The sequence below is a fragment of the Parastagonospora nodorum genome (assembly GCF_000146915.1).
Source record: "Parastagonospora nodorum SN15 chromosome Unknown scaffold_6, whole genome shotgun sequence".
In the NCBI taxonomy this organism is placed as follows: Eukaryota; Fungi; Ascomycota; class Dothideomycetes; order Pleosporales; family Phaeosphaeriaceae; genus Parastagonospora; species Parastagonospora nodorum.
Genome location: NW_001884554.1, coordinates 512,653 through 525,297, shown reverse-complemented (window position 1 = coordinate 525,297; position 12,645 = coordinate 512,653). Strand labels below are relative to the sequence as shown.

The following is a 12,645-nucleotide window of genomic DNA, read 5'->3' as shown; positions in this document are numbered from 1 at the left end:
ACCATCCGTCCTCCACTGAACTCACTTCTCACGCTTCTGGTCCTCCGCATTGCATCCTGATTGTCTCTGGTTTTTTCTCTAATGTAAAATGTTGTCTGCCTGCCAAGCATCAAGGGTTCAAGCGAGGCGGACGCGTAGCTCACGATGCATGAGCATGCCCGCCTCGCAGACGTACACAACTCAGGAACATGTTTCTCTGATCGACAATGAGTGACGCCAATCCTTCCAGCAAACATTCTTTTCCTCTACCTTGATCACGCTCGTGCGCAATTTGTTTTACCCCTCTCGTAGCGTACGCAACACTACTTTGCGACGTGATCGTAACATGCCAGCATTCACATTCAGCGTCCTTTGTTTGATATATCATCCGGTCCAGAACGTTGGTACATAGGGTTGGCTGAGCACAAAGCACTTCGCGTCGACATTCCGTTACGCAAATGTTCACGGCACCATCAGCATGCGTTACGAGTACAAACGTCTTCCAACGATCGACGGCTCTGATGATGTCTATATACGCCTACTCTGTCTTCCCTCAGGACCAAGATCAGGAGACATCAAATGCAGTCTCATCACTACGCGTCTCTCCAAAGTGCCGGAATTCGAGGCCGTGTCATACTGTTGGGGAGCGCTGCTTGATCGCGACTTCATTTACGTTACGGGTGAAAATGAACATCGAGGTTCAGCTGTCGGAGCTGCTCTCCAAGTCCCCAGATCCATCATACCGTTTCTGCACTGTGCCCGAGGCCAACATAATCGGAAGACCCGGATCTTATGGATCGATTCGATATGCATCAACCAAAATGACCCCGAAGAGCGCAGTAGGGAGGTGCTGAAGATGAGCGAAATCTATTCGAAAGCAATGAGTACGATCAGCTGGCTCGGTCCAGAACAGGACAGCAGCGATGATGCGATTTCTTATGCTATCGACTTGGCCCATTCCTTGCGGCAGCACATGTCAAAGAATAGCGAAACGTCCAATTCAGACGATCAAGCGAGTCATGTTACTACGAAAGTAACTCTAGGTGACCCCAAGCTTGAGGCACTGTTTGCTATACTCGATCGACCTTACTTTGAGCGAGCTTGGATAGTACAAGAAGTGGTTGTCAGCGACCGCGTGTTTTTGGTCTGTGGGGATGCCGTCATCAGTTGGGAGCACTTTCTCGGTGCATTTACGTATTTCATCATGGCGACTCCATGGATATGGGAATTCTACCCTACCAACAGGCTTTTGCTACTGTATACACTCAAGCATACCGACGATGATTGGAAGGACCCAGCGAATTCGAACTGGTTAAAGGTGCTTGTCAGGCTTCGTGGACTTAGAGCATCTGACCCTCGAGACAAAGTTTACGCTTATTACGGGTTACAATGCAAAGATGGACTAACAGAGCTGGGTATAAAGCCTGACTACAAGAACATGACAGTCCATGATCTTTATACTACACTCGCTACAAACGCCCTCAGAGAGGGTCAAGCTGCAGTGCTGCACATACCACGACTCGTTCGAGCCAGCGACACAGACTATGAGAGCCAACAGCTCGTACTGATCAACCTTCCTTCCTGGGTTCCAGACTGGCAGTGCACAGATCGGACGCCACAACCACTGATTTATGGTCGTAAAGACTCTCTACGCGGCTCGTTCACCGGGGAGCACCGTGCTTCAGGTGAGTCAAAACTTGACGTTGCTTTCAATCTCCTTGCAGACAGTTCGCAAGACCCAGACAGTTACGCACCTCAGGCACTGCCGACAATGCTTCGGCTGAGGGGCTTCACAGTAGCCAGGATAGTGCATTTAACGCAAACATGGACATTCCCTTATCTCAGAGATCGTCGCCAAACACTGCTTGCGCAAGCACAGAATCTCCAGAGATACCGTCAGCAGATTGCAACGTGGGAGGCTGTTCTTCGCCCACCAGCAGCGCCAGCTCATTACAGCCCTACTGGTCAGTCTCAGCTAGAGGCGGTATACGATACACTCCTAGGAGATGCAGCCTACTATCCCCTGAAAACGAGACAGGCCGCGTATGCTGGATTTGAGCGACGCCAGAAAATACTCCGCCTCATACCTACTTTTCAGAGGCACATTTCTGTAGGAGTATATATGCTTCTCATTCTCGTGGAGCGCTTCCTGAAGATCTTTGGATACGAAAATCCTGAGATCCAATTAAGAATGATGATGAGCAATGTACTCAATCGCAGAGTGGCAAGATGCGCAGTCGAAGAGACCAGAGATACCGAGTATCTTGCGCTTGTGCCTGGCCTTGCTGCGCCCAACGATCATATCATGTTGGTACAGGGTTTGAGGACGCCGCTTGTGCTGAGACCAAAGGGTCGAGGAATGGTGACTAATGAAGCAAAAGAAGATAAGATGGTGGACACGTGGGAATTCGTTGGCGACTGCTATGTGCATGGCATTATGAATGGGATTGTCTGGGAGAAGCGAGCATATGAGTGTGAGGACTTGTGGATTGCTTGATTCTTTACGCCATGACACAGGGTGCAAGCAGTCGTCATTATTGCGAGTCGCCTCATGCAGCTGTTCGGACAGCCCAATAGTCTTGCGCCTTGCGCATCTCAGGGCTCTCGTTAACGTCTTTCCTAAGCTCGCTAATCTTCGTTTTTGGGTTGGATACAAGCTGAGTGCGGCCGGAATTGCTCAGGCCCTTCTGCCACTCAAGAACACTCTTGAAGTCCTTGATATCCAATGCGAGCGCGTTTCCAATCCGGAAGATATATAGATCGCTGTCCCTGCCTCCTTCTGCGAATCCACGGCCTTGAAGACTCTCCGCGTTCACTCGAACACGTGGCTCAACCAGTATTCATGCCTCCAGGGCCGGAGCGCTAGATCCCCAAAGGACTCTATCTGAAAATTGGAAGACGACAATCGCAGCATCATCAGTCAGTTTTTGCCACCCAACCGGCAGGAACTCGAAATCACTTTACATTATCCTCACATGTTCTTCGCTCGTAGAAAGCCAGATCACATGAAATTCAAGCATCTCCCCGTCTCCGAGCGCGCAAAGCGATTTGAGTGGATCGAAAACTTGGGTGAGCATAGCACACTCAAGCCTGTGCGCCTCACCGAGTCGGAACATGGGTGCAGTGGCTCATGTAGCTTCAACATCTACGACATCAAGGAAAGAGATAAGGTATTGGCACCCGAGAAGGTGGAGATTCCGCAGGTAGTGAGGGAGAGGCTGAGGGCTGCAGGGTTGGAGGTCGAGGTCCGGGCGTTGGATTATCGGAAGTTGAATGCGCGGTATGGATGATGGTACTCAAGTTGCGGAAACAAAGAGATTGATGACGTGGTAATTTGATAGCGAGACTGCGATGATAGACTAAGAAATACGAAATGGTTGTAAAAGATTACTGGGAATGACTCTAAGGTGTCTTCTCGTGTTCCCGGAGGTGGATATAATAAACGTATTCATGTCTGGTCAATCGAGATAAAGGTTTCCCATACTGTATGTCGAAGCTGCTGTAACTTGCTATCTCTGCAAAGCGAGAGTCGGATAAGGACGCGTGGATTCGAACAGAGATCTTATTTATGCTCGTTGAGATGTCTTAGGAAGCATTTTGCTGTCTAGCATGCTTTGTCACCCTTGTCGCCCTTGTAAGGCTAGCGCGATATGGCCTGTACGACACATAATTTTATGAACACCTTCATTGATGCTCATCGATAATACAGGTGCAAATCTACGTCCTGACAGTTCTCAAAAGTACCCGGAGTCCAAGATCTTCTGAAATGTGCTCAGCCAAAATCCAAGTACATTTTAGCGAACATACTTCACTACACAATGTAGCTTACAAATACAAGTGATTGATTTGCGATTGCGCAGCAAGCTGTCGGGTAAACAGCAAAGCTTGTGAGTTGTTGTAACTAGAAGTGATTGATATACACCATAGCATAAGCTTTCACTCCTCTGAGGTGTCGCCTGAGCTCATTTCATCGGCGCAGGTATCTTTAGCGCAAGATAAAGGCAGCAGGAGTTGCGGACCGTGCGTTGCAAACAAGGGTCCACTGCCCGCTCTCCGTGATACCTACTTCTTCCACGGGACCGATCCTAATAATCTCACAGCTCGACTGGCACAACTTCTGGCAATATCAACCAACAATTATTATATCCCCACTCTAAGAAACTACCGAATTCTACCACGCCTCTCCATCATGGATATTCATGCATCCGTCCTGAACGTGCCGAACGAACTTTGGGATCTGACGTTCTCATATCTGAACATGAACGACATCCTCAATTTGAGCAAGACACATCGAGTCTTCCAACACTCGGCCCGAAGGAGTCTGTACAAGCGCGTCTACATACCGTTGCAGCGTAACAAGGATGCTCAAGATTTTGGAGATCTACAGCTTTTCTTGGAGTTGGCTTTGGAAAGCGCGTCATTTCGTCCTTATGTCCACGAGCTTCAGCTCGAGTACACCTCGGGCTTTGTAGACAACGGCGAGTTTCCTCGATTCCACAGGCGTCCTTCTATCGAGGACCGGAAAGTGTACTTGCGAGAGATCTCCTGGATTAAGAATCGCACTGTTCAGAAGCTCGTTGCAAGCCTTCCTTCGCTACACACAGTCACGATCTATATCAAAGGCAATCCCTGCAGTCGCCAGCTTGAACAGGCTTTCGTGAGGCTCTTGCGCGTCGCTTTGCACAGCTGTCCAGTTGAAATCCGTCTCTTATGCGCTGGGGTATACGCAGGGCCAATAACTGAACTCGCTAAGGTTCCTCGGGTCACTTCAATAGCCTTTGATAGCCCTGTACCTCAAGCCTTTCGGGGCCCGCCTGTCCGCGAGACGGAAATCGAGTACCTCACACACCTGGGTCTTCTGCAAAACACGACAAACCTTGACCTGGGTTATAACATCATCACAGACGCAGAAGCCCTTGGAAAACTCATCAGAAACTTCCCGAAAATCTCGAGCTTGACTCTGTGGCTACGAGACACCGTATCTCCGGCGGAGCTTGCACGCACTTTGGAGCCGGTGGACACGCTACGCACCCTCCACGTTCGTCGAGAGCATGCCTGTTTTGCTAGGTCCTCCACAGCTCAAGGTCTTGAACCAGCAGACTTTGGCTCTTTCAAGACACTTCGAGAACTGCAAATTGGTTCAAGCGCTATGTTGAAGCAGCTTCCGTGTGATATGCCCCCCAACGCTACAACGGGTTTCATATGGTACTTCGACCAGTCCGAACGCGAGGCCATGTTCAAGCATCTACCACCCCATCTCGACAACCTCGAGATCATGTTCGAGTGGCCTAACAGCATCTTCGCCGCGGGCGCGTCTTACCATACCCAGTTCAAAGAGTTGCCAGAGTCGGTGAAGGATAAAGGATTCGGATGGATGAAACGGCTGTTGGAAATGGGTATTCCGAAAGTTGTCTTGCGGGAGAAAGAACATGGGTGTGCAACTTGGGGCCGTCGTCGGCACGGAAAACTGACCAAGAAGATGAAGCTGCCGAAGACGGTGCGGGAGAAATGCGTCGAGGCTGGTGTCCGGCTTGAAGTTTGGTTGTTGGAGCCTAACAGGGATCCAAAGATGGTGTCTACCTAGACCCAGCACCTGCGAGCGTTCTAGGTCGACTTGACGATTTGTAAGGCCACGATTGCTGCAACGACTACGAGAGTAGATGGAATGGTCAAGAGAGCTTGATATAATGCGGGAATTGTGAAGCAAGGCACAACGTAGCTGATTTCTAGCAATGAAAACTTATATTGGTCAAACAACCATGACGGTCTCGGAAGATAGTCCACACCCAAAATCGCTGGGTGGTCTTTGAATAGAACTAGTGTAATACAGGTTGTCGACTAAGACGGAAGGTGACCAAGGGCATTCAACAGCTCGAAGCTATACACATTACCGCTAGGCTTCGATTGCGACGGGCAGACTCTGTATATAGCTTCAGGTACACTGTTCGATTCCACCGTAAGTGAAAATGTATGGTAGATGTCTCATCTAACGAGCATCCCAGTGATTTTCAAGCAACGTGAGTAACTGCAATGATATTCCTAGTGTAGAAGTTCGTGCCATTTCCCGAGAGCCTCCATCGGGCTTACAAGGTTGTGGGCGCAATGATCTCGGTACCGCTCATTGGTGAGGAACACTGCGACACTGCCGCATCCATGCTAACTTTTGGCAGCTATGTGCGTGGACGGTTTCAAGCACGAGCATAGGCAAATGCTACCACGACAAAAATGTAACATGACTCGAAGGCGTAAACGTGCCCGTAGGAAAACTGTCAGGAACCTTTCTTCGCCCTGAGGAACATATCTGCTACTGAGAACTCTAACCGAATGAAGGGCACAAAGTGTGCGAGTGCGTAGCTTAGGGGCGCAGCATTTCATGGGTGGATGGTGTGCTTATCTGACGTGCTGACCATAACCTATCATAGTAATGCGATCACGACTGCGATCTGAATGTCTAGACTAGGCTTGTAAGATAAGACACACTTTGCCCGCGCGACTAGATTTGTGGTACGGCGCCTGAATTGCAGGTGGTCAGCAGTAAGCATTGTCACCTTGGCAGCTTGGGATGATTCATCATTAAGGACCACTCCGGTCTGGGCAGTTGAGTAGCTAACACCTGAGCAAGAACGGATCCTAGCGCTTAGGGCTGTGCAACTAGGCCGCCATGTCTACAGACCACAGGCGGCTTGATGAGCTCCAAAGGTCCTGGAACTACAGTGCAGGTACTAATCGTTAGGAAAGGTACATACTCGTACTCACGATTTTTAACAGACTTTTGTTTCCATATAGATGAGTTATGTTCCGACCGCAGACTATAGATGAATACCTTCTTGACACTGCAGTCGCGCGCTGTTCCAGTGTATACAACTCAATTAGCAGCGCTTTCATGTGACGGGCGATCTCAGGAGGTTGAAAACATAACGTTCGGGCCATTTCTGGGCGTTGGCATCAGGTCTAGATAAGTTTGAAGGCAAGAAGTTGGTTTTGGCTATGCGAGGCTGGGACATTGGTGGGCTGACGACGCCGAACTTGGTTAGACACCCAACGCCCCCATGTCGTAATGGCCAATATTCCATCCCCTACGACATCTCGATATCACTCCTCAGCCTCGAGGACGAAACAATAAAAGTTTGAATATCGCGCTTCATCGCTGGGTCCAATAGCGATACCACACCCGCCTTCAGTGGGCAAATCTGTCCCCGTTGATTCGGTCGCTTTGGCCGCCGACTACTTCGGCGGATCACCAACGCACATAGACTTTCGGCGAAAGCTGGAAACGCAAACAGTCGCATCCCTGCTGCAAGGCAGACTGAATCGGCTCTGTCAGCTGTGTAGAGTGAGCACTTTACTCTCCATATTGGCCCGTCAAAATTCCCTCAAATCGATGCATAGCTCTCCGGTTTCGAGGTTTCGTATGCCTAAGAACTCGGCGTAATTAAACTTCTTCTCGGTCGTCTCCGGTAACCCGAGATGCGGTACAAGGCTGACTGGGAGGCACTGCGGGTTGTCAACTACGATGGAAAGTAACCGGGGGTATTTGACCGGCTGAAGCTGTACACAGCATCGCTAGGATTGAATTGATAACAGCTAGGAACTGCGTATTGCCTCAGGTCATACCAGTAGAGCTCTCACCTGTTACACCCGGGACAGTCTCCGTCGTATTTGACACGATGTAGTAGTATCGGGGAGGAGTGAGACTTGAGATTTTCAAATTCAACAATCGCATACACAAAGACCGCAGCATGCAGAGGCAAAACACAGCATTCTAGTTTTGGAAGCAGATATGTTCACAGAAACAAGTCACAAAATGCTGACTGGGTTCTAGAGCGTCACTTTCAAGATTTGGGCGTTCGTAGCTCATGATCACATCTAATAAAGGCTCGTTAGGGGTACCACAGCCTAATGCGTAGTGTGAGAAGGATCGTTTCTACACAGCCGCAAGGTGGTGAATGACCGGTCTGAATGATTGCCTCATCGTTCCAAGACGCCATCTAATGAGACGCAGCATCCAGATACCATGCTTCACATTCCGCATCCTCTGGGCCATATGTTGTCTGAAGCCTACCGGAGTAAGAGATAACTGAGAGGACTACTACTGTCCGCATGCCACGACATCCATGCTACTACGTGTATTCATTGGACGCGTCCTGTGGCGTAAAGGGAGCCACATGAGGCGGATGCTCCGGATAAAGACTAGTCTGTGGCGAAGCAATGTGGCGCGTGGCTTAGTTCACTCCTTGGCTCAAAGCCTAGTCCAGCTTTCGCCTTCGCTTCGATGCGCTGGATATCGTCGTCGCCATCACCGGATTCCTTCTCTAGAACATACCATCTGAATCACCTTTTGATACAGACTTCATAGATCCTCAGGCATGGACGTCCCGTGCTTGGTGTGACGAATTCCAAGTTTTGCACTGCCCCCCTCCAAGATACGCCGGTCTGCTTGTCTCCTGGGCAAACCCACCACTGAATGTCGCTTGCCACGACCACGCCCGCGTTCTTCACTGTTGCTGTTGGGGAAGGCGCGTAGATCGATGCGACAACGGACCGATGTCGATATCGACGAGATCTGGTAGGTTCGACCAAGGCGGACATGTCACGATTGTAGTCTGAAGTCTGAAGGCTGGGCAGCGGGCGGAGCGCCCAGCAAAGCATTGGCAGAGGGACGTCTCAGCTTCGGCCAGACTGGAAATGACGCACCAAGACCGATGCTCCAGACAAGGCAAATATACACAGCCCCGCGGGGATTGGTATATGGAGTTTGAGGAGGCGCCCTTTGCCCTTGTCGTCCTTCATCAACATCTCATCACGTGTAGTAGCACTCTATCTCTTGCCCCTTACATCTCATACAACACTGTTCTTTACTACTACACATTCTCCCAACGATCCAGGACTCTCTCAACAAAATGGAGGCGGGCAAATTAGCCCCTCCTGAGCTACAAGTCAACACCCGGCAACGGGCCCTCAGCGAAGCGGAAACTCTTACTTCGACAAAGTCAAATCCATTCCTGACACCGACCTCGCCGAGCGCCGCATCTACTAGCGATGTTTCTACATTCGTAGGAGATGTAGACGTAAATCAAACACGACGGGAGCTCCGCGAGGATACCGATGCCGAAGCTACCAACAACCCCTTCGCCTTTGTACCAAAGCAACTCAACAAGCTTCTCAACCCAAAATCACTTGTCACATTCCAAGCTCTAGGCGGCGTTCAAGGCATCGCAACTGGGCTACAGACCGATCTACAGAGCGGTCTGAGCGTTGACGAATCGGCAGTGCCGCGACATGTCTCCTTCGATGAAGCCACAAATCAACAGCTCACACCGAAAGAAAAAGAAACAAGCCGGCCGGCCGGTGAAGGAAAGCCATTTGATGATCGGATACGGATACATGGTCGAAATGTCCTTCCAGCGAAGAAGGTTACACCTCTCTGGAGGTTGATCTGGAACGCTTACAATGATACGGTCTTGATCGTTCTCACAGTCGCTGCTGCTATCTCATTAGCGCTCGGTTTGTACGAGACTTTTGGTGCAGAGCATCCTCCTGGTTCCCCCACTCCCGTCGACTGGGTAGAAGGCCTCGCAATTTGCATTGCCATCGTCATCGTGGTTCTCGTTACGGCTATCAATGACTGGCAGAAGGAACAAGCATTTGCGCGCCTCAACGCTAAGAAGGAGCAAAGAGAGATTAAAGTCACACGTTCCGGCAGGATTGTCATGATCAGTATCTACGATGTGCTTGCCGGAGACATTATACACTTGGAACCCGGAGATGTCATACCGGTCGACGGTATCTTCGTCGATGGCTCCGACGTCAAGTGTGACGAGTCTTCTGCAACTGGCGAGTCTGATGCCATTCGCAAAACTCCCGCCGCCGCTGTCATGAAGGCACTCGAGTCTGGTCAATCTGTCAAGAACCTCGATCCCTTCATCATCTCTGGAAGCAAAGTGCTCGAAGGCGTTGGTACCTTCATGGCCACCTCTGTCGGAGTTCACTCTAGCTTTGGTCAGATCATGATGTCTGTCCGCGCTGATATCGACCCAACGCCTCTCCAGGAGAAGCTCGGTCGTCTCGCTATGGACATCGCCAAAATCGGAACCACGGCATCTGGCATTCTGTTCTTCGTACTCCTATTCCGCTTCGTTGCTGGTCTGTCCGGTGATACTCGTACGCCTACCGCAAAGGGTTCAGCTTTTATGGACATTCTCATCGTCGCTGTAACCATCATTGTCGTCGCTGTTCCAGAAGGTCTCCCGCTGGCCGTCACGTTGGCGTTGGCTTTCGCGACGACGAAGATGTTGAAGGAAAACAACCTTGTCCGTGTGCTTCGTTCATGCGAGACTATGGGAAATGCTACAGCTATTTGCTCCGACAAGACTGGTACTCTCGTAAGTTGACCTCCCAACTCTAGCATTGTTCTTTCCACTGACGCGTAGACAGACAACTAACAAGATGACGGTTGTCGCCGGCACATTCGGCTCCACCAGCTTCGTTCATGCCGACGCGCAGTCCGACAAGTCTCAGCCCATCTCTTCTTGGGCCTCTACAATCACACCCGCCGCCAAGGAGATTCTTATCCAATCCATCGCGATCAACTCGACTGCTTTCGAAGGCGAGGAAGAGGGCAAGCCGGTCTTCATTGGATCCAAGACTGAGACCGCTCTGCTTCAGCTCGCTCAGGAACACCTCGGATTGTTATCGCTGGCCGAGACACGTGCAAACGAACAAGTCGCCCATATGTTCCCATTCGATTCTGGCAAGAAATGCATGGGAGCTGTCATTAAACTCAAGTCTGGAGAATACCGACTTGTAGTCAAAGGTGCTTCAGAGATCCTTCTCGGCTTCGCATCCTCCATGGCGGACTTCGCCACTCTTGAGACTCGGTCTCTTTCCGACGCCGACCGACAGTCCCTGACCAACACAATCAATGAATACGCAAACAAGTCACTGAGAACGATCGGTCTCGTATACCAAGACTATGAACAATGGCCGCCAGCTCACGCCAGCTATACGGAAGGCGGTAGTGTTGACTTCAGCTCCTTGCTCCATGACCTCAACTTCCTCGGTATAGTCGGTATTCAAGACCCCGTCCGTCCTGGTGTACCAGAGGCTGTTCGTAAAGCACAAGGTGCTGGCGTTACGGTCCGTATGGTCACTGGTGATAACATGCAGACGGCACGTGCCATCGCTACTGAGTGTAAGATCTACACTGAAGGTGGCATTGTCATGGAGGGCCCTGAATTCCGCAAACTGTCTGAAGCAGAGATGGATGAGGTTTTGCCGCGTCTTCAAGTCCTGGCGCGATCATCGCCTGAAGATAAGAGAATCCTTGTCACCCGCCTCAAGGCTATGGGCCAAATTGTGGCTGTCACTGGTGACGGCACGAACGACGCGCCTGCTCTCAAGGCCGCAAACATTGGCTTCTCCATGGGTATTTCTGGTACTGAGGTCGCCAAGGAGGCATCATCTATCATTCTCATGGACGACAATTTCGCATCTATCATTACTGCCCTTATGTGGGGTCGTGCTGTCAATGACGCTGTCCAGAAGTTCCTTCAAGTAAGTTTGCTTCATTCACTGATTCTTCTCAACATCGATGCTTACCAAACTTAGTTTCAAATTACCGTCAACATCACTGCTGTCATCCTGGCCTTTGTCACCGCTGTCTACAGCGAGAAGATGAAGCCTGCACTTGGTGCAGTCCAGCTACTCTGGGTCAACTTGATCATGGACACCTTCGCCGCCCTCGCGCTCGCCACAGACCCACCAACGGAGAAGATCTTGGACCGCCCACCTCAGGGCAAGGACAAGCCGCTCATCACCATCACGATGTGGAAGCAGATTATGGGGCAAAACATCTACAAGCTCACCGTTATCTTCGTGCTCTACTTCGCTGGTGGCGACATTCTCGGCTACGATCTGTCGGATCCTAACATGCAACTTGAGCTAGACACTGTCATTTTCAACAGTTTCGTATGGATGCAGATCTTCAATATCTTCAACAACAGGCGTCTGGATAACAAGCTCAACGTCCTCGAAGGCATTTTCCGCAACTACTTCTTCATCGCCATTGTTTTCCTCATTATTGGTCTACAAGTAGCTATCGTAAGTACAGCCAGAGCCATGCATCAATATTAAAAATACTAACGCTTCCACCAGATTCACGTTGGAGGTCGCCCCTTCCAGATCAAGTCAGGCGGTCTTGACGGTGTTCAATGGGCCATTTCGATCGTTACCGGATTTGTGTGTATTCCTTGGGCGATTGGCATCCGATACTTCCCCGACGCGTGGTTCGCAGTCATTGCTGGACACGCTTGCAAGCCCTTTGTTATCTCGTACAGGCTGTGCTGCCGGGGTTGCTCAAAAATTGCCGGGCTTTTCAAGAAGAGCAAGAAGAACGAGCAAAGCGACGCAGAAGCTGGTGCGGCGGGTGTTGCTCCTACAATCGTCGTCGTCGATAACGATGATGCAAGATCGGCGAAAGGCAAGGCGTAAGCATATAGAGGTTGTTGGCTCGCATAGGTGTACAGTACGTTCTGTATCATGGGCCAAGGAGGTAGTTTCTGAGTTTTAGCGTTCAATACCCATTTCGAATTTCCATGCAACTACGTTTCCTCCATTTCAGAGTTTTTCAGGTGAGGCAATATTTCAACTTATCCTACTTGAGCACAC

General features: G+C 50.4%; 5 protein-coding genes across 5 annotated transcripts; 4 read left to right on the top strand and 1 right to left on the bottom strand.

The window, feature by feature from the left end:
* Window positions 1-457: 457 nt before the first annotated feature.
* SNOG_04333 (hypothetical protein) lies at window positions 458-3,269 on the top strand (the record flags this gene model as incomplete). The annotated part of the gene is made up of 2 exons (XM_001794700.1): window positions 458-2,453; window positions 2,878-3,269. The coding sequence occupies 2 exons, from the start codon at window positions 458-460 to the stop codon at window positions 3,267-3,269; spliced, it is 2,388 nt and encodes a 795-aa protein (XP_001794752.1).
* A 261-nt stretch (window positions 3,270-3,530) lies between these two features.
* On the bottom strand, window positions 3,531-3,948 carry SNOG_20040 (hypothetical protein). Its single transcript, XM_001794699.1, has 2 exons — window positions 3,787-3,948; window positions 3,531-3,740 (listed from the first exon to the last, which is right to left on the bottom strand). The coding sequence occupies exon 1, from the start codon at window positions 3,907-3,909 to the stop codon at window positions 3,805-3,807; it is 105 nt and encodes a 34-aa protein (XP_001794751.1). The 5' UTR covers window positions 3,910-3,948; the 3' UTR covers window positions 3,531-3,740; window positions 3,787-3,804.
* A 220-nt stretch (window positions 3,949-4,168) lies between these two features.
* On the top strand, window positions 4,169-5,563 carry SNOG_04332 (hypothetical protein; the record flags this gene model as incomplete). The annotated part of the gene is made up of 1 exon (XM_001794698.1): window positions 4,169-5,563. One exon carries the CDS (start codon window positions 4,169-4,171, stop codon window positions 5,561-5,563), a length of 1,395 nt encoding a protein of 464 aa, XP_001794750.1.
* A 175-nt stretch (window positions 5,564-5,738) lies between these two features.
* On the top strand, window positions 5,739-6,183 carry SNOG_04331 (hypothetical protein; the record flags this gene model as incomplete). Its single annotated transcript, XM_001794697.1, has 4 exons — window positions 5,739-5,781; window positions 5,810-5,935; window positions 5,957-5,996; window positions 6,150-6,183. 4 exons carry the CDS (start codon window positions 5,739-5,741, stop codon window positions 6,181-6,183), a joined length of 243 nt encoding a protein of 80 aa, XP_001794749.1.
* Window positions 6,184-8,879: 2,696 nt separating this feature from the next.
* SNOG_04330 (hypothetical protein) lies at window positions 8,880-12,468 on the top strand (the record flags this gene model as incomplete). The annotated part of the gene is made up of 4 exons (XM_001794696.1): window positions 8,880-10,246; window positions 10,410-11,532; window positions 11,587-12,078; window positions 12,133-12,468. 4 exons carry the CDS (start codon window positions 8,880-8,882, stop codon window positions 12,466-12,468), a joined length of 3,318 nt encoding a protein of 1,105 aa, XP_001794748.1.
* Window positions 12,469-12,645: the final 177 nt, after the last annotated feature.